This window comes from Drosophila montana, unplaced genomic scaffold (assembly GCF_035044405.1).
Source record: "Drosophila montana isolate Dmon_TW-CO22-7 unplaced genomic scaffold, ASM3504440v1 contig_779_1, whole genome shotgun sequence".
Taxonomy (NCBI): domain Eukaryota; kingdom Metazoa; phylum Arthropoda; class Insecta; order Diptera; family Drosophilidae; genus Drosophila; species Drosophila montana.
Window position 1 is genome coordinate 1,250,510 of NW_026999075.1, and position 22,291 is coordinate 1,272,800.

The window sequence follows — 22,291 nt, forward strand, 5'->3', positions numbered from 1 at the left end:
AAAAACCAATCAAATCAAGAAAGTAGAAAACACATTTAAAAAAAAAATACACCACTTTGTTAGAGTATTTTGTGCTATTCGTTTGCGTTACTTTTTAACATTTCAATTGCACTGAATAACGCAAATTTGAATAAATAATTTAAGTGCAATTTCATACATTGCAAGACAAACATTTTATTTTCAAAATACAGATAGCAAAATTGCCAAAAAAAAATTTACTCACTGATTAATATTTGATGTGATTTATTTTAAATTAAAAAATAAAATATAATATTACTTAACATCAGCTAATGCTGATGAGATTAATATAATTTTGAATGCCAATGGCTATCAATTGTATTCAATTCAATTCCTCAAATATTCAAATTTTAAGCAGACGGAAATTCTTAGATCACTGGTCTGTTGCAACTTCTTACAGACTGTGTGTGCCTTATGCGTTTCTCAGATTCTTTGCCTTTTAAATACAATCAGAATCAATTAAAAACTTTTTAATTGCCTGCAGCAGGAGGCAGAGGTCCAGAGCTGGGCAATGCCATAGCCTTGGCTGGGTGCAACACAAAGAAACACCTTCAATTTAAATGCCATAGCAAACGAACCTTGCCACAAGGTTTTTTATTTGCATTTTTAATTGATTTCGGAAAAGTTTTCCCACTACACAAACAACAACTACAACAACAGCAACAAATATTAACAACGCGAATGCCACAGGGCGCTGGCACGCGCCGCAGGGTATGCAACAAATTAAGTGAGGAATGCAATTTTCATGAGTGTGCATGTGTGTGTGGCTGTGCAAGACTGCTTGTGCTCAGTTAATAAAAAAAAAAAGCGAAAAGTACACAAAATTTGCACAGCTTGGATGCAAATGGGTGAGGCAAAAACCATAAATGAAAACTGCTAAAACTATTAGCAAGGAATGCCGCGACAACTCTTCTCAGGGCTGTCAAGCTGTTTTACTGTTTATAATTGTTAAACTTGTTGTTGTTGTTGTTGTTGTTGTTTTTGTTTTCGGCAGCAATACTGGCATGACTTGACATTGGTTTGGCGTTTTGTGCGTGTGCTGGCCCAAAAGTTTAATTAAAATTCCTAATCGAAAATATTCCGCACTTGTGAATGTGTATTAATTAAAATAGTTTTCCAAACCAACAAATGGTGTCGCACTGGCACAGACAGAGAATATACATATGTCCATAAATATATATGTATATATTCGTGAATGTGTGAACCTGCATGAATAATGTTCGAAATTCTGCAAAACTATGCGTCATTGCAACTGTAATTGGCAATTTGTTAGTGAGCCCAATAAGAGGCTGTTCGCATGAGATATTTATATGTCAGCAGACATTTACAGAATTGCCAGGCATAACAAGAAATCAGATATACAATTACCAACCGATCTTTTGGTTACACATTAAGAACTTCATTTTGGCTTTAGTGTAGTTCCGATTTTTGTATGCAGTATGCAGGTTTATATATTTCCAATTCTCAACTTTTTCATCCACTAATGCAGATCTTTAACTGCAGGTTGAATAATTTTACATAGTTGTCCGCAATTGTTTGCACAAACGTTTGTTTATGTGGATGTGAAATTGCGCCGTATGCACCTGGCGAATATCACCGCAGCCATTTTCAAATCATTTAGCTAAAAGGAAAATGCAAAAACGAATAGCGTAACACACAATGCAAACACAAAAAAGAAACAATTAAAAAAAAAAACACTGAACAGAAGTAAAACATTCAAGTAAAAGCAGCAAGCACAGCTGAGACACAAACACGTAATTTAAATAAATTAAAATTTAAATAGCTGCACCGTTTTGGTGTATTAAAATGTAAAGTGCATAAAAATCAACAGTTAACATTTTTTAAATATTTAGCTATTAACTAAACGTAAATAAATGTTATATAAAAAATATCATAAATCAATTTACTAATAAAAACAAATAAATTGCATAAGCATTTAAACAAGAAACAAAACACATACACATTCAACCACAGCAGACCCATAATAAAATATGATAGTTGTACATTGAATAATTACATCAACTATTAAACGTATTCAACTGAGCTTATAAAATTAAAAACAAAAAGCCCACACACACAGAAATATAAATAAATAAATAAAGTAATTAATATTAAATGCCAGCAAAATGAGCAAAAAACTATTTGACAACTGTCTCGACTTCCGTTTTGAAAAGCATATAATTAAAAAGTCTGAAAAAAAATATTTATACACCCGCATTACAAATATATGGTATATATATGTATATATATATATATATATATATATATATATGCATACACATTTAAAAACATAATTATATATGCAAAAACCTGCACACGGTGGATGTATTAACCTTAAAGCAGAACTAAATAAATAATCAGATAAATCAGAAAACTCAGAGCAAAATAAAGATGATCTATCAAAAATGCGTTCTAGTTTTTCACAGGGAAAATCCATTGGCTAATATAAAAAATAATAATAGCAATAATCACTCCAGTAAAAAACTACAAATATAATTTATTCTCTAAATTAGCACGTGTTTCAGAAAACCATTTGTAAAAAATTATTTTACCAAAGTTTTTAAAAATGTTTGCTAAAAGTTATCAGAAACACGTTCTTATGTAAATAAAATGCAATTTTTTTTTGTAATTTTTTAGTTATACATTGAAAATTAATTTTATAAAGTTAATGCATACAAAAGTTTCAAAAACATAAACTTTTTTAAGTGTAGACCTACTTGCTTTGTTACCTGTGTGCATTCCAAAATAAGGTTGAAGTTTTCGGTTTAAATTAAAATCATTCCATGGCGAACGTATGAAGTGTTGCGCTATGCTTTATTCTCTAGTTAAATGGTGCAGTTTCTGCACTTAAATCTAGCACACATTCAGCTTCACTTAATTTCGAAAAAGTTACAATTTTAAATAGCGCAAAGAAAAGAAATTTAAGCTTAACAAATTTTTGTTATAGTTTTAGACAATCAACTAAAAATATTAATTATGAATAGAAGCAACAGAAAAAAAACTTATGACAAGTAAATGGCGTAACATTTCTGTGAATAAATCAAACTATATAACGTAAATGCGAATTTGAATAAAAAAATCGCATCTGAATTGTGTATCTCAAAAACAATTATTGGGCTTCAAACAGTTGTTAGAATAAAGAACGATTCAAAGTCAAGCAAAATAGAAATTTAAATTTCAACTACCATTATTGTAAATTGTTTCACTTGGGAAAATCGACACGCTATTGCAAAACAAAAAAAATTAATACAGAAATTTTAAAATAAACAACTATTTAAATAAAATAAATAATAATACAACTCTAACAAAATGGTACCAACTATGCAAATTCGAAGACGATTCGAAAAAGTCAAATACATGGACGTGTAAATGCTCTCATTGGTTGTGTTTTTAGGTTATAATCAAAGAGGCTTGTGCGTGTGCGTGTGTGTATGTGCTTGTGCGCGTGCACACTCAACACACACACACACAAGCAAACAATCGGTCATTCAACAGTCAGTCAGTCAGTTAGTCGGTTAGTACAATTCAAATTCATAATTGTACAGTTCATTTGCACATTAAATAGCATTTATGTATGTAATTAATTAATAATAATTAATGTTAATAATATTTAAAGTAAGCACAACGTGTTTAACTGAAAATTATGCTAGTAATGTCAAACATTTTGAATTTGCCTTTCTAAAACGCGTTTAGTTGAATGTTCCAGGTTATAGCTAAATGTTAAGTGTGTGAAAAACAACAAAATAAAACAAATGCAAGAATACAATTTAAAGCAAATTAAAATTATAATAATAATGCTGCATAGTTTTGAGCACTGCAAGCAAAAAAAATAAACGAAATTGGTAACAAAATAAAACGTGTAATTAAAAAACTGCCACAAATAAGACAAAATAAAATACAAAAAAAGTACATTAAAAAATACTCGTATATCTGCATACATACATATACATTAAATATATATAGATATGTATATATACATTCAGAATTTGCGTATCTCAGATTCACACTCAAAATGAAACGACTAGATAAGTAAGTTACTCGTACGATAATTCAGACATTGCAAAACGGGGCTCGAAGTTAACATTGTGGTTTAAGTCGTAATACCTTAGGCAACCACTAGCTAAGTATAACATAATAATACTATATACCTAGTAACATACTCATAAAGTGTATATATCAAAGATAGTCAATACTTACACCAACACCAATACATACAACCCACATACATACACAGAAACAACAAACTAGTTAAGCAAATATGAGAGAAAAAAATAGGCTCTGACACAAAATTAGATCCAAATCCCATATGATAACTTTATTGTCAGACCAAATTAGCACGAAACACATTGAAAGCATTAATTAAAACAGATAAAAGAGCAACCAGAATTTATTTCAGGTAAACTTATTTTGAGTACAGTTATCACAGCAGACAACGAAATCATGTACACAATTGCTAGACAACACACCTCCCATTTAGATGAAGCAGCTGCAGTGCCCTTTCCAACACTGAAACATTGCCGAACTTGGTATTGGTCGCCAGTTTGCGAAGTGTAACTGAGCTGAGTGAGGATTCATGCGTATTTTCTGGCAATCGTTCACTAGCATCAATATAACTGCTTGGTAGTTAAATATCATTCGGAAAGGGCGCTCACAACCACAAAGTGTTTCATTTTATGCAAATTTTGGAGCCACACTTAGCACTTACAATAATCATAATTAGTTAAACGTGAAATAGTTATTAACAAAATATATTAAACAAGTAAATTATGAAACCAAAAATAAGTATTTGATATATATATGCGGCTTGACCCTGAGATTCAAAAACATAAAATCGGATGTCTTCCAATCAAAGGTCGTCTTTTGTAGCAAACACAACAAGAATCAAAGTCTGCGTATTGCTAAACCAAATTATTGGAAGCGCACTGGCCAGTGGAGCTGATGAATGTAAAACCAAATATTTATTCAACTTATGCCACAACACACACACACACACACACACACACTCACACAAAAGCACTGCACGGCAACTCATCTCGCCAAGTCTATATTGCACACTTTTAGGGCCAAGATCTCCTCCAATCGCTCTCTATTCATACAATCCCCACTGTCTTCAAAATTTATTAAGTACCTGACAATAGAAATCACATGTTTCCAGACTTTTTTGCTTGCTACCCCCTCCTCCCCTCTAACGTCGTGTACATACAATTAATGCTATAATCACACAGATAACTTTGCGTTGAGTTGCCAAAAACACCACAAATATATCAACAAAAAAATATATAAAACTTTTAAAAGTGCAATGAATAAAAGGTTTCAATCATAGCAAACAAAAAAAAATACAAATGTTCAGCACACATCTAAATACATGTAAAATCAGCAATGTTTCAACGCATTCCACTTAAACTCATTGTCAGACCTTTCGGAAACCACAAAACGCAATTAACGAATTTTAACAATTTCATTTTGTTGACAAATTCAACCAACTATTGTATAATATTTCAAAAAATGTTATAGAGAACGAGGGAGAGAGAGAAAGTGGTGATGTAGGTAAAATATTTAATGATAATTCATTCGTCTCTTGCAAATTTAGAAAGCCCATTCTCCAAAAACCTTCACAATATAATTTCAGTATTATTTTTATCATATTTGTAGCTTATAATTGTTGAAAAAACAGTAAAAATATTCAAATGCACATCTACACCCACACACACACACACAACCGCTCGAATCCACACAACTACAAATACTTAAATTGTATAAAGTGCATACGAGAATGTTTTGATCACATCATTTTTATAATAGCATAATAATTTGTATGTGTGCGTATATGTGTATGTATGTATGTGAATGAGGAAACGGTAATCAAATGTGTAAGCTACTTAGTTAATGAACATAGTTGTAATTTTTAAATCAGCCGTACATAAGTACTTGCATGATGCATATTTATATACGTATATATATGAATTATGGCATATGTGTGTATATTTTGTGTATTAACTGCTAGATGCCATTAGTTTAAAGCGCTTATGTTGCATTCTTGTGTACATTTTAAAAACAGTTTTTGCAATTTCAATCTTAATTCAATAAAAAATAAAATTATTATAAATTTTAGCAACAAGATTTTTAACTTAGAAGCCCAACAAAATTACAAAAAAAAAACGCAAACTACAAGAAAATAAAATCTTGCTACTCACTGGGGAAAACAACACCACAAATTAAAGTTAAATATTAAATGCCATTGCGCATGTTACACTAAATAAAAATATTTGATCAATAAATATAAAAGTACGAGAAGAAAAAAAAAACACAAATATTAAAAATAGCCGTAACTGACACCAAAACGAAATGTCAAAACAAAACCAATTTTTAGTTAGGCGTTTTCAGCGCTGACTAAAAAAAGTTTTGCAAAAATTATACACAAATCAATTTTAACTGAATTGAGTATTTAGTTAAATCAAATACAAAATGTAAGTTTATTAAGCTATGAGTATAAAAAAAACGTATGTAAAATATTTGCAATTAATAAACAAAGAGACAAACAAGTAATGTTTGGCTTAATCGTAGGCTAAACAAATATAATTACACAGCAAATTAAGACAAAAACATGGAAGCCCAAAATAAAAATGAACAAACAAGTAAGCAAATGTGTTTGCGCATTAATATTCAAGGTAAATGCCAAACAAAAATTAAATTTTAAAACTTGCATTTACATTTCACATACAAAGCATACATAAATATGTATGTATATGCATATATACACAAAATGCATCCAAGCTCCTTTGAATCACACCACACTGAGAAAAATACAATTGACACGCGCAGAGTCACAAGCACACAAAATGTAACTTGAGCAACAAAGTAACTTAACAACAACCACAACAAACTATATAAAATAACAAAAATAATAACTAAATGCTAGCATATAAAATGTATAACGTAAAATTTGCATTTGCAAACAAAATTAATAACGAAAATTGGATTGAAGCTAAGATCTAAGATTCTCAGAAAATGGCTAGCATAATATTGAAGAAATAAAAAAGAGCAACAATTGCAAATAAAAGATATACAAAAATTAAAAACTGAAATAAACAAATGCATAAAAACAAGAAAAACAATTACTATATAAATAAATGTTACGCGTTATTAAATAAAGAAGAATGAAAATAATTTGTTTTAAAAAAAACCATAAAATGTTTTCTGTTCTTGGAAATGGATTGCATATTGTGTGCAATTAGAAAAATTATGGAAATTATTTTATTATTTTAGTTTTATTCACATAAAATTATATTTGGTAAACTGCGCAGGGGCTGCCACATATTTGCCCAGAGCCAGCGCCAACAGAGAAAACTGACAGCCCGGATAAAGCTCGTGGCAGTCGCGCGACTTCCGCTTGGAGCGTCGATAGATGCGGTCATAGTGGTGATGAGCCTGCGGCTCATGTTCTGCCACTGGCGATGAAGGCATGCTAAGCACGGTGCGCACCAACTCCTCCAACATGTTGCCACGCTGGCCGGGAGCATGCATATACTTGCCACTCTCGCAGAGCGCACGAGCCAGGCAAGCACGTCCATTGAAGCCCATGCTACTCAAAAAAGTTTCATGGAATTGTGTTAGTTTAGGTTGAGATAATAATTGGGCATACTTACTGATCAAAGGCGGATTGCATCTCATCGTAGAAGCTGCGTCGCGACCGGCGCTGCACCATTGGCTTGGTGAGATTGGCAAAGCCATGTGCATGCTGTATAACCCAATTACGATTGGGTAGATTATATGCCACACCCCAGTTGACGGCCCAGCTAAGATAATCCACATCGGGATTACCAATCATACCGATGGTCATGCAAATCGCCGCCTAGCCAGACGAATTTAGTTAGTTGCCATTGTATTCACATTAACTGGCAGCACTCACACCGAAACCGACGATCCCTCCGGAAATGCCAAATAACGCTTTTGACGACTAAGTAGCTTGGGCACCGCTCTTGTGTCATTGGCATCTGCCCCAGTCCCATGCCCCAACTCCGGCAGAGAAGCATGTGCCATTGAGAGCAAAACTATTGCACTTAGTAAAATATGGATTAAGCGTATCATTTTGACAGCATCACATTCGAACAGAGACTGGCCAGCCTCCTGGCTACTTAAATGCTGCTCACCTGATCCGCACTTAGCTGGCCCTGTGTTTACCTCTTTAGTGGCCTATTAGCTCAACTGTTGTTGAGTGCGCTCATTAGCGACATGGTGCAAAATGTGGCACAACGGCTAACAATTATATGGTTACTGTTATGCCTCCGACATGGCCCAAATGTCCATACCATCGGCATAGACTACTGCGTCACGCAAATTTGTATCAACATTTAAACTTCGGCCTTTTACAATCAATGAAAGCCAAAAATAAACAGAAATTATAGTTCAAACTTTTAAAAAATGAAAAAAAAAAATATATATATATATATATGTATATCGGACATATTTATTTATGTATACACGCAATATTTATTTTTTCTTGTGTATACATGAATGTATGCCAATAAATATGTCAGTTTTGGGATATTTACTGAAATTCAATTGCACTTTTTGGCCTGACACATAATAAAATAAAATTTTTTTTTGGTTGCCAATTTATGGAAAGGCATTTTTTTGGCAAGCATTAAAAAATTGGTGTTTGCCGAGTGCTCTGCAAAAATCGAAGGGTAAGAGATTTGTTGCAACCGAGAACACATCAAAATCGCCGAAAAAAATATATAAGTATTATACATTTTGTTGATTGCAACTGTTTCAATTATTATGAAAATATACTAACTTTGGCGGACAAGAATATCTCATACTAAACGCAAGCCAAGATTGCATTACTTTTTTGATAACTACTCCGCAGTGTTTCTAATTAGTAAAAATATTTTTTAGAGCGCTCCACTATGCGATTCTCATAAGCTAAAGCAAAGCATACTAGTTTTTATGCTTGTTCAAACACACGCGTTAATATAGCTATGGTCGCAGTCTCAAACCCTCTTACAGTCTAGGTCTCCCTCTCTCACCTTTTAAGTTATTATTAATCCGCTTTTTACTTATTTCATTGTTTTAATAATGTGTATATCAATGATTGTTACCCTCCTACAATAAAATAATTGTCCAACTTCGGGTGAGCACATTATTACGAATATATTTATATACCTATAAATAAAAATATAGGTTAAATCGATTCAGACTTCAGCACAGGCTATCTCGTAATTTTCTACATGCACACATTTAGTAACATCTTTCAGTCCCTATTTCAGTATACTCCTAACTGTATGTGAAATAGGAACAATCGTACACGAGTATTATAACACATCATTTCATAGCAGGTCAACCAAAGTTCAGTACGCTTTCCCCATGCGTAAATAACGTATTTGTTTGTGTCTTTTAGGTCGCTTTATTAAATGCATTTGCAAATTTGCTCTGAAACTGTGAGCTGAAGTGTAGCAAAAAACTCTGTGGACAGTGCGCGCCATACCACCGTGCGCACTCATGCAGCGAATGTCCACTGGTAAAGGCCTTGCGATATATGGGCTTATGGGCAATCTCCGGATGCACGTAGCGCAGCAGAATGCGAAAAATATCGTGAAACAGCGATTGGCCGGGTGGTGCCAGCAGATGGCGGGACTCGCAAAGAGTCCGCATGATGCAGTAGCGCGGCTCATACTGATGTCTTCAGGGAGGGAGAGAAAGAAACAGAGATAGAGAGACAGAGAGAGCGAGAGAGAGAGAGAGAGAGAGAGAGATAGAGTTGGATTGAGAAGTGCACGACCTTTTGATATTTAGTGTACTTACATCGCAGACAGCATTCCCAGCAAATCGAACAGCATTCCATGTGGACTCTGCCCGTCATTCAGGAGATTGGCTCCATTTCTTTGTAGCTCACGCCGCAGGCGGCGTGACTCTGCTGTGGGCCGGCAGTAATAGTTGCCGTACGCATCTCTTACTAGCTTGGATGCCGGACAGCCGCTGTGCACCTGCTTCACATAGGACTTGCGGCGACCCAGAACCGGCGCTGCGTGTGGATATGCAAAGTAAAACGACTGCACGGGATCGGCAGGACTTAAAGGAACAATCACCGGTTGCTGTGAAAAGAGTAAGGGTGCTGGAGCTGGTACAACAGCAACTGGAGCTGGCGGTGGTGGTGGTGGTGGAGGTGGTGGTGGCGGCGGCGGTGGGGGCTTGGGCTTGCGCCTGCGACGTGGCAACCAATCGTCAACCGATCCAGGCAAATCATAAATTGCCGTTGCCTCGGCAAGCAGTACCATGCCTCTGGGTATGGTGTCCACCAAAGCCTTTGCACAATTGGCCGTAACCTGTCAAGCACAAGAGCATGAAATGATACTGGACACTGCAGAATGGTTAGATCAAGATATTATTTAATATCTAGGTATTGACAGATTAATTATATTGCAAAGTCTCTTAGATAACCTTTAATCAAGTCATTTTAGGAGGATGCGGGATCGAATCACAGAGTCTTAGCCGAAGGCCACAAAATGAAATATAAATGATTTGTTTATAAGTACTATTCTGGACAATTCTTAAAACCTAAGAGATTTCCTCATGTCTCTCGTTCATGCTAATTCTGAGATAGAGGCGTTCATACATACGGACAAGGCTAGATCAACGCGGTTATTGATGCTGACCAGGAATCTATCTATTTTCTGCTATATAATAATAGAAATAATATTAATATTACGATAATAATAATAATAAAATATTTGATTATTTTTTGATATTTTTTCCAAACGTCTTTTAACTACTTTACTTTATATACGTTTTTATTAAATTTGTGGATTTAGATTTGTATTCGGTTAGGATTTAAAATACATTGAGGAACACTGCATTAAGCACACACGGTATTATGTCAAACCGTTTTATGATTTCCCATGGATTATATACATTTGGAAGCATTGTTACTCACTGTGACGGAGGTGCCCAGTTCAAAGATAAGCCAACGCTTTTGCCGCTGCAGCAAGTGCGGCAGATGCAGTGGTTTCTCACGGAGATAACTGACAGCACGGCAGGAACTGTTGGAACTGTCGGAGATGTTGGAGCTGAAGCCAAAGCTGCTGCTGTAATTGCCAGCTCTGACCAAAGCCAGCGAGAAGCTAAGCAGCAGCGCCAGGAGCAAACGGAATATGCGACTTCCTATAACGTTGGCCATTGCAAGCGCACAGCTAAAGACTAAAGTACGGAACCAGGCGCCTGCCGAACTGAAGAGCAAAGTTGGCCCAAGAATTTGAGGCACTGCGTGGCTAGTCAATTTGGGCCTGGAGTACGGCCCATGATTGACCGCAATGCAAGTTTGTTTGGCCAAGCAATTAGTTCGATTTAACTGCGCTGGCTGGGCCAACGAGAATCGGGTCATGCTCTGAACCAGTTTGCAATCTAATTTAATTAACAGCTTGGCATAGGCCACAAATCAATGGGAATGGCAAATCTAAAGCCGCCTCTCAAATTCAAAATCAAAGGCCCAATCTTCAAATCAGTTGTTAAAAAATACGCAGCCGGAATATGTCAAACACTTGGCTGGTGTCTCTGCTGGAGCTGCTGTTGCTGCCGTTGTTGGGCCAATGCCAGTACGAGCTATCACTGAATGCATGGGCCAAGAGCGATGTCCTGGATGTGTTTGCCACAGCGCCGCGGCTGGCAACGTCCATTGATGCGCATACGAATCACGAAAACCATGTCAACAATATCACGTTGGCAGCCGCTGAGGAACTGGACCCATTGGCACCGCCGGCTGCTTCATTGAGGCCATTGTCGCAGCGTAAACTCTCGAGGGGGAAACGTTTTGTGGCATTTCCGTTGGGTTCATCGGCATCTGTAAGTGAACACACAAAGCACAGACAACAGACAATACACACGCACAACAGCATCAAAGTTTCTGCATAGTTTAAGCCAAATTCTTTACCAACTTAGGCTGCAGTCTGCCTGACCACAGGCGTCCTCGGTAATCCCAACTTGTTGTATCTTAGCATGGGTCTGAATTGGGGTGTTGCCTACGATTTGCCCAATATCACATGGGTGCTACAGAATGCCCATGGCTGGAACACAAAGAAGCCAGGCACAGCACTCGCCAAAATCAAACGCAGGCATCGACGTGATCTATATGGAAACTTGGAGACAATGATAGACAGGTGAGCCATGTGCCTTGTGCAACTGGATGTTATTCTGTTATATAGGGTATTTAAAGGTCATACGGTCAGAAACCTATTTCCACCAATTTAACTATCCTGTAGCTAACCCAAAGCTTACATAATTAATCCTCATATATTGAGCTTAATATTTTATTATTTTTTTCCTTTTTAAAAACAAACCTAATAACTATAATTTAATCGAAATATTATATTATGATTAAAGTAATTTGTAATATGAAACTTTAACTAAAATAAAATATGTTAGGCTATCTGTTAAAATGCAAAAGTATTGTTCATAGCTTCAATACTTTCAAAGTTTTGAGAGACTTGACTTTTTTAGTTACAGTTTCAGATTATAAAATATTTTAACAATAGGTACAACTGTGAAAACAGAAAAATGTTTTATAAATATTTTAGAGTGTTCGATTATTTCTCTCTTTGATTTGATCCGAACAACTACTATTTAAATTGTATCCCCACTTCCAGGTTATTATAAATTGAACGTACGAGTAGATGTTGTTAGTGTGTTGTTCTTATATTGCAGAGCATCATGCAGTCGTTAAGGGGACACTCGTACTTAATATTTGCTCTTGGTATATGTTGGGCATTCAATAAATATCCCAATACGAAAATCATATGTAGCTACTTTAAATGTGTGCGTATACGAATTGATTCTCTGTTCCTGTTTGCACTCAGATTGTAAGAGTATATAGATTTATACCCACTTATATATATAAACATATATATTACCGTATGTGCGTGTGTGTCTGTGTTTGCTGGTGCCAAAATCAGCCCAAGCACTTGGCTTATCACGCACAGTGCGGGCAAACCCAAGGCAACTTTCGCAGCCCAAGTGGTCGTCCCTCTTACAGTCCCCACCTGCCCCATGGCCAAGGTCTCTTGCTGCTCCACGCATTTCAACATTCTATGTGGGTGAGTGCGGCTGTATGTGTGCTTGTATGTGTGTGTGTTAGTGTGAATGCGTGTGGCTGGCATAATAATAAAATGTTGGGGTTTTATATTAGCATTTAAATTGGCTTTTTGTATGCTTCGGAAATAGTTTAATATCCGAAAAGTCTTTTAGCGCAACTTTAATATTGACCCAAGCAAAAATGCATAACAAAATGGAACATAATTGGGCAGAATTATGTGCAACGCCCTCGAAGGAGTGACGTCTCCATACATGAATCTTTCGAATTTGTAGTACCCACTATATCTTGTACATTCTATCTGTAAAATGTCCTGGCCTTATCAAAGCAAAACACACACACGGACATTGTCATGGTAATCAAAGAGCTTTTGTCTATTTTAGCCTCATTTGCAGTGTCTGCCCAAGCTTCGAGTGGGCATCAGAAGTATTTGGCCAGCCCATTTGCCTTTAACTTTGCCAACTATTGCGGGCTGTTCCATTGACCTAAGCACGGCTTTTATACACGTGCTCATCTGGGGATTGGGATACGACTATTTTATGATTGTTTTCATTCGAATCGATTCGTTTCGAGTCGTTTCTTTTTTGCTTCGATTGTCTGTTTTGCTTAGCGGCCACAATTGATGCCTGCCAATTTTGTCATCGACTTTGGCCTCTGCTTTACGGGCGCCATTGTTCTAATGGACCCCCCAAAAGACTCCCGGCCACACTCGCACACCCTTGTAATATGGTGTATGTGTGTTGTGCCAAGCAAGACAGCAGTATGTACTATACGTATGTGCGTTGTATGCCATGTAGGGTTAATGAAGTTATTTGTTTGTTTGCTTGTTCCAACACTTCCAGCCACTGACATGGCCAACACACAACGAAGCTTTGTTTGACATTTCTCGATATGCGAGCACGGGTAGTTTTATAACTTTGCCAACATACTTGAATTAATTTTGTGTGTGGTTTAATTTATGCTAAACTATATATTTCTGTTGAATTATACAATTACTAGAGGATATACTACAATTACTAGGTCTGCATTGCTTTAATATGTCAAGAAATGCACATACGCACGAACGTGCATTTTTTAGTAGGAGAAAGACAATCTTGTACAGTGAAAACTCTTTTGGCGAACCGTGAGCGTCATCCGCTCCAGAGGAGGGTCCGACTTTAGAATATATTTGCAGCTAGTTGTTTATTGTTCAGATCATATATAAATCTTCCTGCCTGGGGGACACATTTTGTGAAACATTATAATACTCTTAATATATATTTGATATTACGTTTTTCGTCAGGAGGTAGAGATGGGACTGCTACTTATAAAATTGAATTATTTATTCTAAATAGGATTATGCGCACACTTCTGCAAATTTGTCGACATAATTGCAAGTATTGCTGAACTGAACTGAAAGCTTGAAGGAAATATTATATTCAATCTTTACAATCGAGGTACACTAAACTGTTTACAAAAGAACAAACCTGTTGTAATTTTTTAAATTTTGGTTACATTGTGAAACATTACATGAACAAACCTGCTGTAATTTTTTAAATTTTGATTACATTGTGAAACATTAAAGCTCCTCAAATTATATGCTCACATCTGCTGGTATTAAAGCTGTAGGAACTGCTCGGCTGTTCTTTAAAAGCATGGGTCGCAATATATATATATACATTTATAAGCTATTAACGCATAAGATTCGTTAAGTTTAACCAACTTAGGGCAGCTTCTGTTCCACTCCATCAATTGAATGGCAATCAAACCATCGATCTTCATCGGCGCTGTCGGCGTCGGCATCTTTGACTTTGCCACAGGCGTTAACTATTTTTGCACAAGACACATGCCACGACGACCAGCAGGTGGATGCCTCGTCCCAGAGACCGTTGCAGGCAATTCAATTAAAGTGCAGCAACTGTCTAGGTATGCCACAGCTTCTAAATGAATGTGTGTGTGTGTGTGTGTGTATGCCTGGCTGTGTGGTCTGTCTGCGCCATGTTTATTGTAAACGTGACTGTGACTGCCACTGGAAGTGGTTGCAGTGCAACGAGCGTTGCAACTTGGATTCCGACGCCAACTGTCGATTGGCACATTTGCACTTTGGCAATTTCTTTGGCAGCAATTCTTCAGCCTTTGTCTGCGGCAGTTTGCAGTTGTCTGCTGGCAGTTGTATTCAGAGTTTCGACTTGTGTTGCACGTACCTGGCCATGATTTACGCGTATCTCGTATTGTTTAATTATCGTTTAATTGTTGCCAAGTTTTTGATTTACGATTTAATTGCAACGACAAGTGCTGCAAATGCAGCCACTTGGCTGCCAACCAATCTCGTGAGCTATGAAACCGACGCGCCACTTCCCAGTACCAACGCTTCCAATGATTTATGGCCGACGCCAACATTGATGAATATGATGGAACGTGCAAAGACAACGTCTGCGTCATTTGCACCGTCCGCCGTCTCGCCGGCGAAGTCCGTTCGCGTACTGAGCCGGCCCAGGCGCTATCTCAGCTTTCCCGAGGGTTCCTCGTTTACCGTATGTGTCACTGTCACATTGGATATCAGCCTCGACCCGGCGGAGCAAGTGAAATAATATCTCTGATTTTTTGCCATTTTCAATGTTCAGGTTTCTGTGTGCTTCACTGTGGGCATCATTGGCAATCCCTACTATGCCCACAATAGTTTCGGCCTCAATTGGGGCGTTGCCTATGATCTGCCCAACAATACGTGGATCCTGGAGAGCCTGCACGGCCTCTCGCGGCGTCCAACAACGGCAGCAGTTTTGCGGCGCCGAACCAGAAGTGCAATCTATCAGGATATTGAAGCTATTGTTGATAAGTAATGAATATGTCGATCTTATAAATATGCTTTATAATGTGGCAGCATATAGTTAACTCTTAATTAGCCGCTAAATTAAGTCCAAATACATTTCCTTTACATTTTCCCCTTTCAAATGATTTAGATTTGATTTCTATACAGTTTAATTCGAAAAAAATGGACTTTGGCTAATATACATATAATCCGATTATAAATCTTCAAGTTCAATATTTTAAATAAAATTTTCAGATGTCGTCGATACTTTATAAACATAAATATGAAAATAAATAAATTTTTTACAAACACTTCTCGACTTTCAGCATGGGTTACAATGGACGTGATTGCATTTTGCGTACTCTCTGCGAAAGTCGTCAGTATTTCCAGCGTACCAAGATGAACATGGTTGGTGAGATGCTGCGTACAATCTTCAGGTGGGTCAATGGAGCTTCTACTAAAACTTATTTTAATATATAAATACAAAAATTTACTTGTTATATTTAATAGAGTAACTAAATAATACATATGTATTTTGTTCTCTCTCTCTATCTCTCCCTTTCTCTCTCTCTCGTTCAGTCTGCCCAAGCAGCGTATTTTTTCGCGAGAGCTACACGAAAATTCGGATATTGTACACTACGATAATGCCTATCGCCATGCCCACAATTTTGATTGTGCCAAGCAATATAACTGCCAGTTTTCGCTACTAGAGTTGGCTTTTGGAAAATACTCGACGCCGCCGAAAAATTATTATGCCCAATAAATTGCAATACTAAAAATTGTCTTATGAAATTGTTTTAATGGCCGCTCACCTATCTGTCCCCCCTGGCATCTTGGTCACTTGTTGCCACCGGGTTATAAATGGCAATTCATTTTTCTCAACATCATCCCTTCCCCCTCTTCCAAAGCTGACGTGCACCCCATTTTGTCCAATCGGTGCCAGGTCTAGCTGTGTTGTCGGGCTCCGAGAGTGGAAAAAAGCTTCAACGAGGCGGGCTGCGGCTGACGGATATGTGTCAGTGTCCGTTGCCGTCTGGAGCCTCGACCTGCACAAAAGCCCGAACATTATTTAATTGAAAAGAAACACAACAACAGCAACAATAACAACAACAACAACAACAGCGGCGAAGCAACAACAAATACATTTGGCAAACTTTTCGAAATTTAATTCAATCAACAAGCTCGGAAAATTGCTTGACATGACAGTTGAGTGAAAATTGAGTGGAGCATTTAAGCGCTGAGAAACTTCCAGTTGACATAGACAGCTGACAATATTTGTTAAGGACATACCAGGGATGGCTTAAAAAAATTCTTTCAAAATTTTACAAATACATTTCCTCTTTTTTATCACGAATAATAATTATTAAAAATATTATTTCTTCCAAATTATTAAAACAAAACTTAAGATTATTTTCTCAGCGCATAACATATAATTATTTGGATCCCTGGAATATACTATGGGCTAAGATAAATCGTCTAATAAACTAAGCAGCTGAGTCATGACAATTTAATGATGTGTGGCTTTATGTAGCAATAATAAAAATGTATATTAAATCATTAACATTTATGCGAGAATTCAAAATGACATAAATGTGTTTTGAAAGGGAACAATATATGAATTCGACCTGCTATCTTTTATGTGCTTTAGTCGAGTGTACCCCCTAGTTGGGGGTATTTAGCTTACAACAGTCGTAACTAAAGCAGTAGTTCTGTTTTTACTATGAACCAAACACTGAACTGCACCAGTTACCTTAAAAAAAGGAAAGACGAAAGATATCTTAAATACGAAATAGGCTAAACGACATTGGACAGCTCATACAGACAGACGGAAATGTTATGCGATTATGTTATCTTTTATGCGATTCTCATGAATTCAAGTAAGACTTACTTGCATTTTCATGCTTTTATTATAAATATTTTATTCACAAGTTGTGTTGGCAATAAAATTAACTTTATCCCTTCTTATACTCTTATTTAAATTACTTTCTTGTTCTGCCCCAATCTCTTTTTTTCACTCTTCCACTGTCTCTCTCTCTATCTTTCTTTCTGGCTACCTTAAATCTCACTCTCTCTATTTTACTGGCGTGCATATCGCTGCTTTAAAATCATCTATAATTATCATAGCACTTATTAGTAAATTAAAAACGTACTTAAGAGTTAGGTTAGGTTATGAATATATATAGAACACGTTTTACAAAAAGAAGTGCAAATACTTTAAAAATTTGTATTCTACCTTAATTATCAAAACAGAACATCTGGAAAATTCTTTATTAAGGCAATTATCAATTCTTTATTATCAAGTGCGAAGTTTGAACAGATATAAGCTCGATTCATATTTCACACCTCTTTCATTATTGCGCCCATGATTCCCGCGGTAAATTCTTCATGTCAACATGAATCAGCATGAAGAGTAGTGCCAGATGAAGATAGAGAAAAAGTGTTAACAAGTGGATGGCATGTCCGGTGCTCTTCTAAATACAAGCAGCAAATAGCCAGTAGGGGAAAAATAGAAAAAAAACACAAAAATCGTAAGAACAGAAACAGAAACATGCGATGTGACAACACCAACAACAACACAAAGCGATAAATAAGTAAATAAGCAAAGCCAACAATAATAACAACAACAAAGAGTTGAGGACAACGACTTCTCAGTTGGTTACTTTTGTTGTTTGCTTATTTGTCTGTTTGCCTTGGCTGGGTTGAGGCTTTCAGGCGGGGGCTGGGACTGAGGCTCAGGTTGCTCTTTGCCGGTATTTGTGTCAAACTGATAAAATATACCAGACATATCAGTCATCAGGAAAAACTGGACCGAAGCGCGTCGCACGAGCGGAACTGCGAGCACAACATCACACAAGCCAAAGACGATGTAAACAAAAGTTTGTAGTAAAATTGAGAGAAAAAAAAAGGAACATTTTTGTTGGTAATATGATGTCGTCGGCTGGAAGAGTATTAATTAGCGGCACAATTGACAAGCACAAGCGCCGAGCCAGCGACTCCTTGTTGTGCCTGTCAGCCCGCCCATCAGCTGCAACCCGGCTGCTGCTGCTGTTGATGCTGCTTCTGTTTGGAATGTGCCCAACTGTCGTTCAAAGTGCTGACAATTTCGATGCGGTTGCTGATGCAATGGCCGACCCCAGTCACAGCCACAACCATGATAGCAATAGCAACAACTTTGACATGCATTATGACAACTTTAACCAGGTGACAGGTAACAATGACACCAGGATACTGAGACGGGGCAAACGCTACCTGGAGTTCCCCAAGGGCTCGCGTATGTCGGTGGGTTATATAAGCAGCCACCCTTCACTCCCCTTTTACGCATACACTTTTTTGCTCTACAGTGGCGTACTAATGCGAAAAACAACTTGCTCAAAATCAACACACTAATCGCCTATGGCTTCGGCTTTCGTGCCAATTATCCGTTTCCCGAGCCCAAGGATCAGCGAAAGGGAAACCGTGTCCTCTTCAAACGCGATTTGTTTTCAAAACTGGAAAATGCCTTAGATGGGTAAGTCATGCCGTTTTAATGGAGTTGTTGGGTGTGTTTCAATCGAGTTTGCTTCGCTTAGCCACGGCTTTGATGGGCGTGCCTGTTTATTGAAATCTTTCTGTACGGCAATTTTGGATGTGGATAAGCCCCAGCAGAAGAGCGGAATGTTGTTCAAGCTGCTCAAGTTAATATTCAGGTGAGTGTGTGTTTATGAAAAGAAAAGTTAAGAGCATATGAATATTCATTTAACCAAGACTAAAGGGATATAGATTATGCCTTTTAAGTGGCAGGGGGAAGAGGATGTGACGGACATATGGTGAAAGTATCGCATCTGTAAAAACAGCTTGTGGACTCCACAAAAAACGTGTTAGCGCCCAAAGAGACTTGCCCATCTGGCTGGCCAGTTCTTTCCGAGAAAACAGTTTAGTTTTTATACAGGAGTTGTTTGATGTTTTTGGACAGAAGTCAGGGTTCCCACCCTTTACCAACATTCTAAGAGTCATCATGATGGCACAAGGCTCCATTGTTACTCCAGTCAATCTTATATTATTCTTTCTAGTAATCTTTGCTTGGTTAGGGCGCCTATCGGGCTCCCTCCCACACTACGTGTCTATTATCAGTCTGGTTTTAGATTTAGATAGACTTAGATAAAAATAATGCGCTTATACACGGTACTCATTATATCTTAAGCATTTTACTCACCTTTCTCAAAAGTCAAAAGATTGCTCAATAAATTTTAAAGTTATTCATATATGTATTCACTTAAGGTGAGTCGATTTGTAAAGATGATTTCAAAAAATCACCATACAAAAAAAAAATTTTCGTGATTTGTTTTAACAAAAAGTTATCCTGAAAAACTTATCCCAAAATATATATTTTTAGAAAGAGTTTTCTAAAATTAAACTTTTTAATTTTATACCCATTTCTTAAAAGAACATAATGTGAGTAGCTATCCACAGCCTTCATTCTTCTTCTACAAATTTTTTTTAATTTTGTCAACCATTTTCCTACGCGCTAACTAAAACTTTGAATTTGGTGAGTTAGAGCAATTAGCAGCACAGTCACAATCAGTGTTATAATCAGAACCAGTTTGACTTCTCCTAGAATCTTGTGCATTTGGCACATTTCTTACATGTCACTCGAGGTTTAGTTTAAGTCTTCGCCTGCAGCCACAAGAATGGGCGTTCTTCGAGTATCTCTGTTGCTTACTGCTGCTGTGGTCACCCTGGCTGTAGCATTGGAGCAGAATGCAACGCACAGTCGACCCAAACGCTTTCTGGACATTATAGAGACAACTCGTTTGTTTGTAGGTAACAGTTGAGCAGCAACAGCTCCACTTGCCATTGACCATAGCCAACTGATATATTTTTCAATTTGAAAGTTCCGCGTTAACGTAAAAAACAATGTGATACCAAAGTCAACAGTTTGGGCCCATGGCTATGGGTTTCGTGCTAACACGCCAGTCCTAGTGAAGCGTGCGAATCGCCCCTTCAGAAGGGGTACGTACGAGCTAGTCCATGAGCTTATGGACCGTAGTGGCTTCGATGGTCAGGCCTGTGTTCTGAAGGCATACTGCACAGCAATAGCTGGGGATCATAGTCAGGGTTTCTTGCATAAACTATTTAGGTATATGTTTACGTAAGTTAAGCCTAAATTGACATTCCAACTGTAAACTATTAAATTTGTTTCTTTTTTTTCTTTTTTGACAGCCTGGATGAACACGAGAAGCATCACATGCCCTTCCTGCGCGAAGAGAACTGCCAGCAGATTTTGCATAGCCATTGCCCGCTTAGCTTTGACAGCATTTCACCATATACAGATGATGTTTAACAATAAATATGTGATTTAATCTTGTGTGAATAATTTACTCAAACTAATCGTATTGATTTAGCTATAACCATTAATTAAAACAAGAATTCAATGAACACAATATTTTAATAAACGAAACCAATTAGTTAGTTACCATGTCTCTACATTCATTTGTACCTATATTTGTGATTCCGAGAAATTTTATTGATTTTACGTGGAGGGGTCCAAAGCCAAAAAAAGTTCAAGAGTGCTTTTGACAAGAGAGCCCGACCTCATGATACTCATTCCGTACCGTATATTCATAATTACTTTAAAATTATATATAAATATATATATATTTATATTTAAAAAAAAATATATATATATATATATATATTTATTATTAATATACGCTACGGAATGAGTATCATGTGGTCGGGCTCTCTTGTCAATTGTTAATCTCTTTAATATATATATATATATATATATATCAATGAGTCAGTCAATCCGCACAAAAATGTTATCTGTATGGATTTATCCGAGGGTTTTAAAAATAGTCAATCAATTAGAGAGTCAATAAATCAATCAGTTAGTCTGTCAATAAGTCTGCCAATTTGCTCAGTAAATTTCTAATCAGCTAGTCTGCCTGTCAATAATTAATTGACTTATCAGTTGAAATGATTTTGTATACGTTAATATTATTTAATATTTACTTTTTTAGAAAATTTTCCCCGTCCAAAATGTACAAGCTGTTAAAAACTTGTATCCCTGGCCTTCAAAAGCAAATAAATGTAGGGTCAGCGAGAAGTTCCATTTTCTTTAGCCAATACCAATAAAGTCGAAATAAGTAATCCCATTACTAATATATATAGTTTTTTTTTTTCAATATCATAGCCTGTTCACTAATTCTTAGTTAACTATTGATCGCATTTTATCTGTTGTTTTCACAGCAGTTAATGTCTGTTGTTTTTTATTTATAATTAAATTGTGCCATTTCCAGGTGACCCTTTTTATTACAACCAGCAGCATGCATTTAATTGGCGTTTTTATGAAACAGGCGAGCAGTGCAGAAAACCAAGTACAAAAAATATAGCATACTTATTGCGGACGCTCATTGTTGACCTCA

The 22,291-nt window shown here is 36.7% G+C and overlaps 4 protein-coding genes across 5 annotated transcripts; 2 read left to right on the plus strand and 2 right to left on the minus strand.

Moving 5' to 3' along the window:
* Positions 1 to 7,269: 7,269 nt before the first annotated feature.
* Positions 7,270 to 8,424, minus strand: LOC135439761 (uncharacterized). Of its 2 annotated transcripts, XM_064698552.1 has the most exons (4): positions 8,169 to 8,424; positions 7,930 to 8,069; positions 7,665 to 7,870; positions 7,270 to 7,600 (listed from the first exon to the last, which is right to left on the minus strand). In XM_064698552.1, the coding sequence occupies exons 2-4, from the start codon at positions 8,056 to 8,058 to the stop codon at positions 7,291 to 7,293; spliced, it is 645 nt and encodes a 214-aa protein (XP_064554622.1). In that variant the 5' UTR covers positions 8,059 to 8,069; positions 8,169 to 8,424; the 3' UTR covers positions 7,270 to 7,290. The 2 variants fall into 2 exon arrangements, with proteins under 2 accessions (XP_064554622.1, XP_064554623.1); XM_064698553.1 differs by lacking the exon at positions 8,169 to 8,424 and having other exon boundaries at positions 7,928 to 8,057.
* A 990-nt stretch (positions 8,425 to 9,414) lies between these two features.
* On the minus strand, positions 9,415 to 11,194 carry LOC135439901 (uncharacterized). The gene is made up of 3 exons (XM_064698768.1): positions 10,952 to 11,194; positions 9,823 to 10,343; positions 9,415 to 9,700 (listed from the first exon to the last, which is right to left on the minus strand). Exons 1-3 carry the CDS (start codon positions 11,192 to 11,194, stop codon positions 9,415 to 9,417), a joined length of 1,050 nt encoding a protein of 349 aa, XP_064554838.1.
* Positions 11,195 to 11,544: 350 nt separating this feature from the next.
* Positions 11,545 to 16,650, plus strand: LOC135439902 (uncharacterized). The gene is made up of 6 exons (XM_064698769.1): positions 11,545 to 11,856; positions 11,953 to 12,170; positions 15,441 to 15,612; positions 15,703 to 15,914; positions 16,214 to 16,324; positions 16,467 to 16,650. The coding sequence occupies exons 1-6, from the start codon at positions 11,545 to 11,547 to the stop codon at positions 16,648 to 16,650; spliced, it is 1,209 nt and encodes a 402-aa protein (XP_064554839.1).
* Positions 16,651 to 18,895: 2,245 nt separating this feature from the next.
* Positions 18,896 to 21,293, plus strand: LOC135439841 (uncharacterized). Its single transcript, XM_064698667.1, has 4 exons — positions 18,896 to 19,166; positions 19,229 to 19,395; positions 19,457 to 19,573; positions 21,087 to 21,293. Exons 1-4 carry the CDS (start codon positions 18,939 to 18,941, stop codon positions 21,205 to 21,207), a joined length of 633 nt encoding a protein of 210 aa, XP_064554737.1. The 5' UTR covers positions 18,896 to 18,938; the 3' UTR covers positions 21,208 to 21,293.
* The last annotated feature ends 998 nt before the right edge of the window (positions 21,294 to 22,291 follow it).

Excerpts from the sequence above, each read along its gene's own strand:
- LOC135439902 (XM_064698769.1), top strand. The coding sequence starts at position 11,545 with ATGTCAAACACTTGGCTGGTGTCTCTGCTGGAGCTGCTGTTGCTGCCG. Across the intron at positions 11,857-11,952 it reads CGTTGGGTTCATCGGCATCT|GCTGCAGTCTGCCTGACCAC; the intron begins GTAAGTGAACAC and ends TTACCAACTTAG. Across the intron at positions 15,613-15,702 it reads CCGAGGGTTCCTCGTTTACC|GTTTCTGTGTGCTTCACTGT; the intron begins GTATGTGTCACT and ends TTCAATGTTCAG.
- LOC135439761 (XM_064698552.1), bottom strand. The coding sequence starts at position 8,058 with ATGGCACATGCTTCTCTGCCGGAGTTGGGGCATGGGACTGGGGCAGAT. Across the intron at positions 7,871-7,929 it reads CGGAGGGATCGTCGGTTTCG|GCGGCGATTTGCATGACCAT; the intron begins GTGTGAGTGCTG and ends TCGTCTGGCTAG. Across the intron at positions 7,601-7,664 it reads ATGCAATCCGCCTTTGATCA|CATGGGCTTCAATGGACGTG; the intron begins GTAAGTATGCCC and ends TTTTTTGAGTAG.
- LOC135439841 (XM_064698667.1), top strand. The coding sequence starts at position 18,939 with ATGCTGCTTCTGTTTGGAATGTGCCCAACTGTCGTTCAAAGTGCTGAC. Across the intron at positions 19,396-19,456 it reads CTGGAAAATGCCTTAGATGG|CCACGGCTTTGATGGGCGTG; the intron begins GTAAGTCATGCC and ends TGCTTCGCTTAG. Across the intron at positions 19,574-21,086 it reads CTGCTCAAGTTAATATTCAG|CCTGGATGAACACGAGAAGC; the intron begins GTGAGTGTGTGT and ends CTTTTTTGACAG.
- LOC135439901 (XM_064698768.1), bottom strand. The coding sequence starts at position 11,194 with ATGGCCAACGTTATAGGAAGTCGCATATTCCGTTTGCTCCTGGCGCTG. Across the intron at positions 10,344-10,951 it reads AACTGGGCACCTCCGTCACA|GTTACGGCCAATTGTGCAAA; the intron begins GTGAGTAACAAT and ends TGTGCTTGACAG. Across the intron at positions 9,701-9,822 it reads CTGGGAATGCTGTCTGCGAT|ACATCAGTATGAGCCGCGCT; the intron begins GTAAGTACACTA and ends CCCTCCCTGAAG.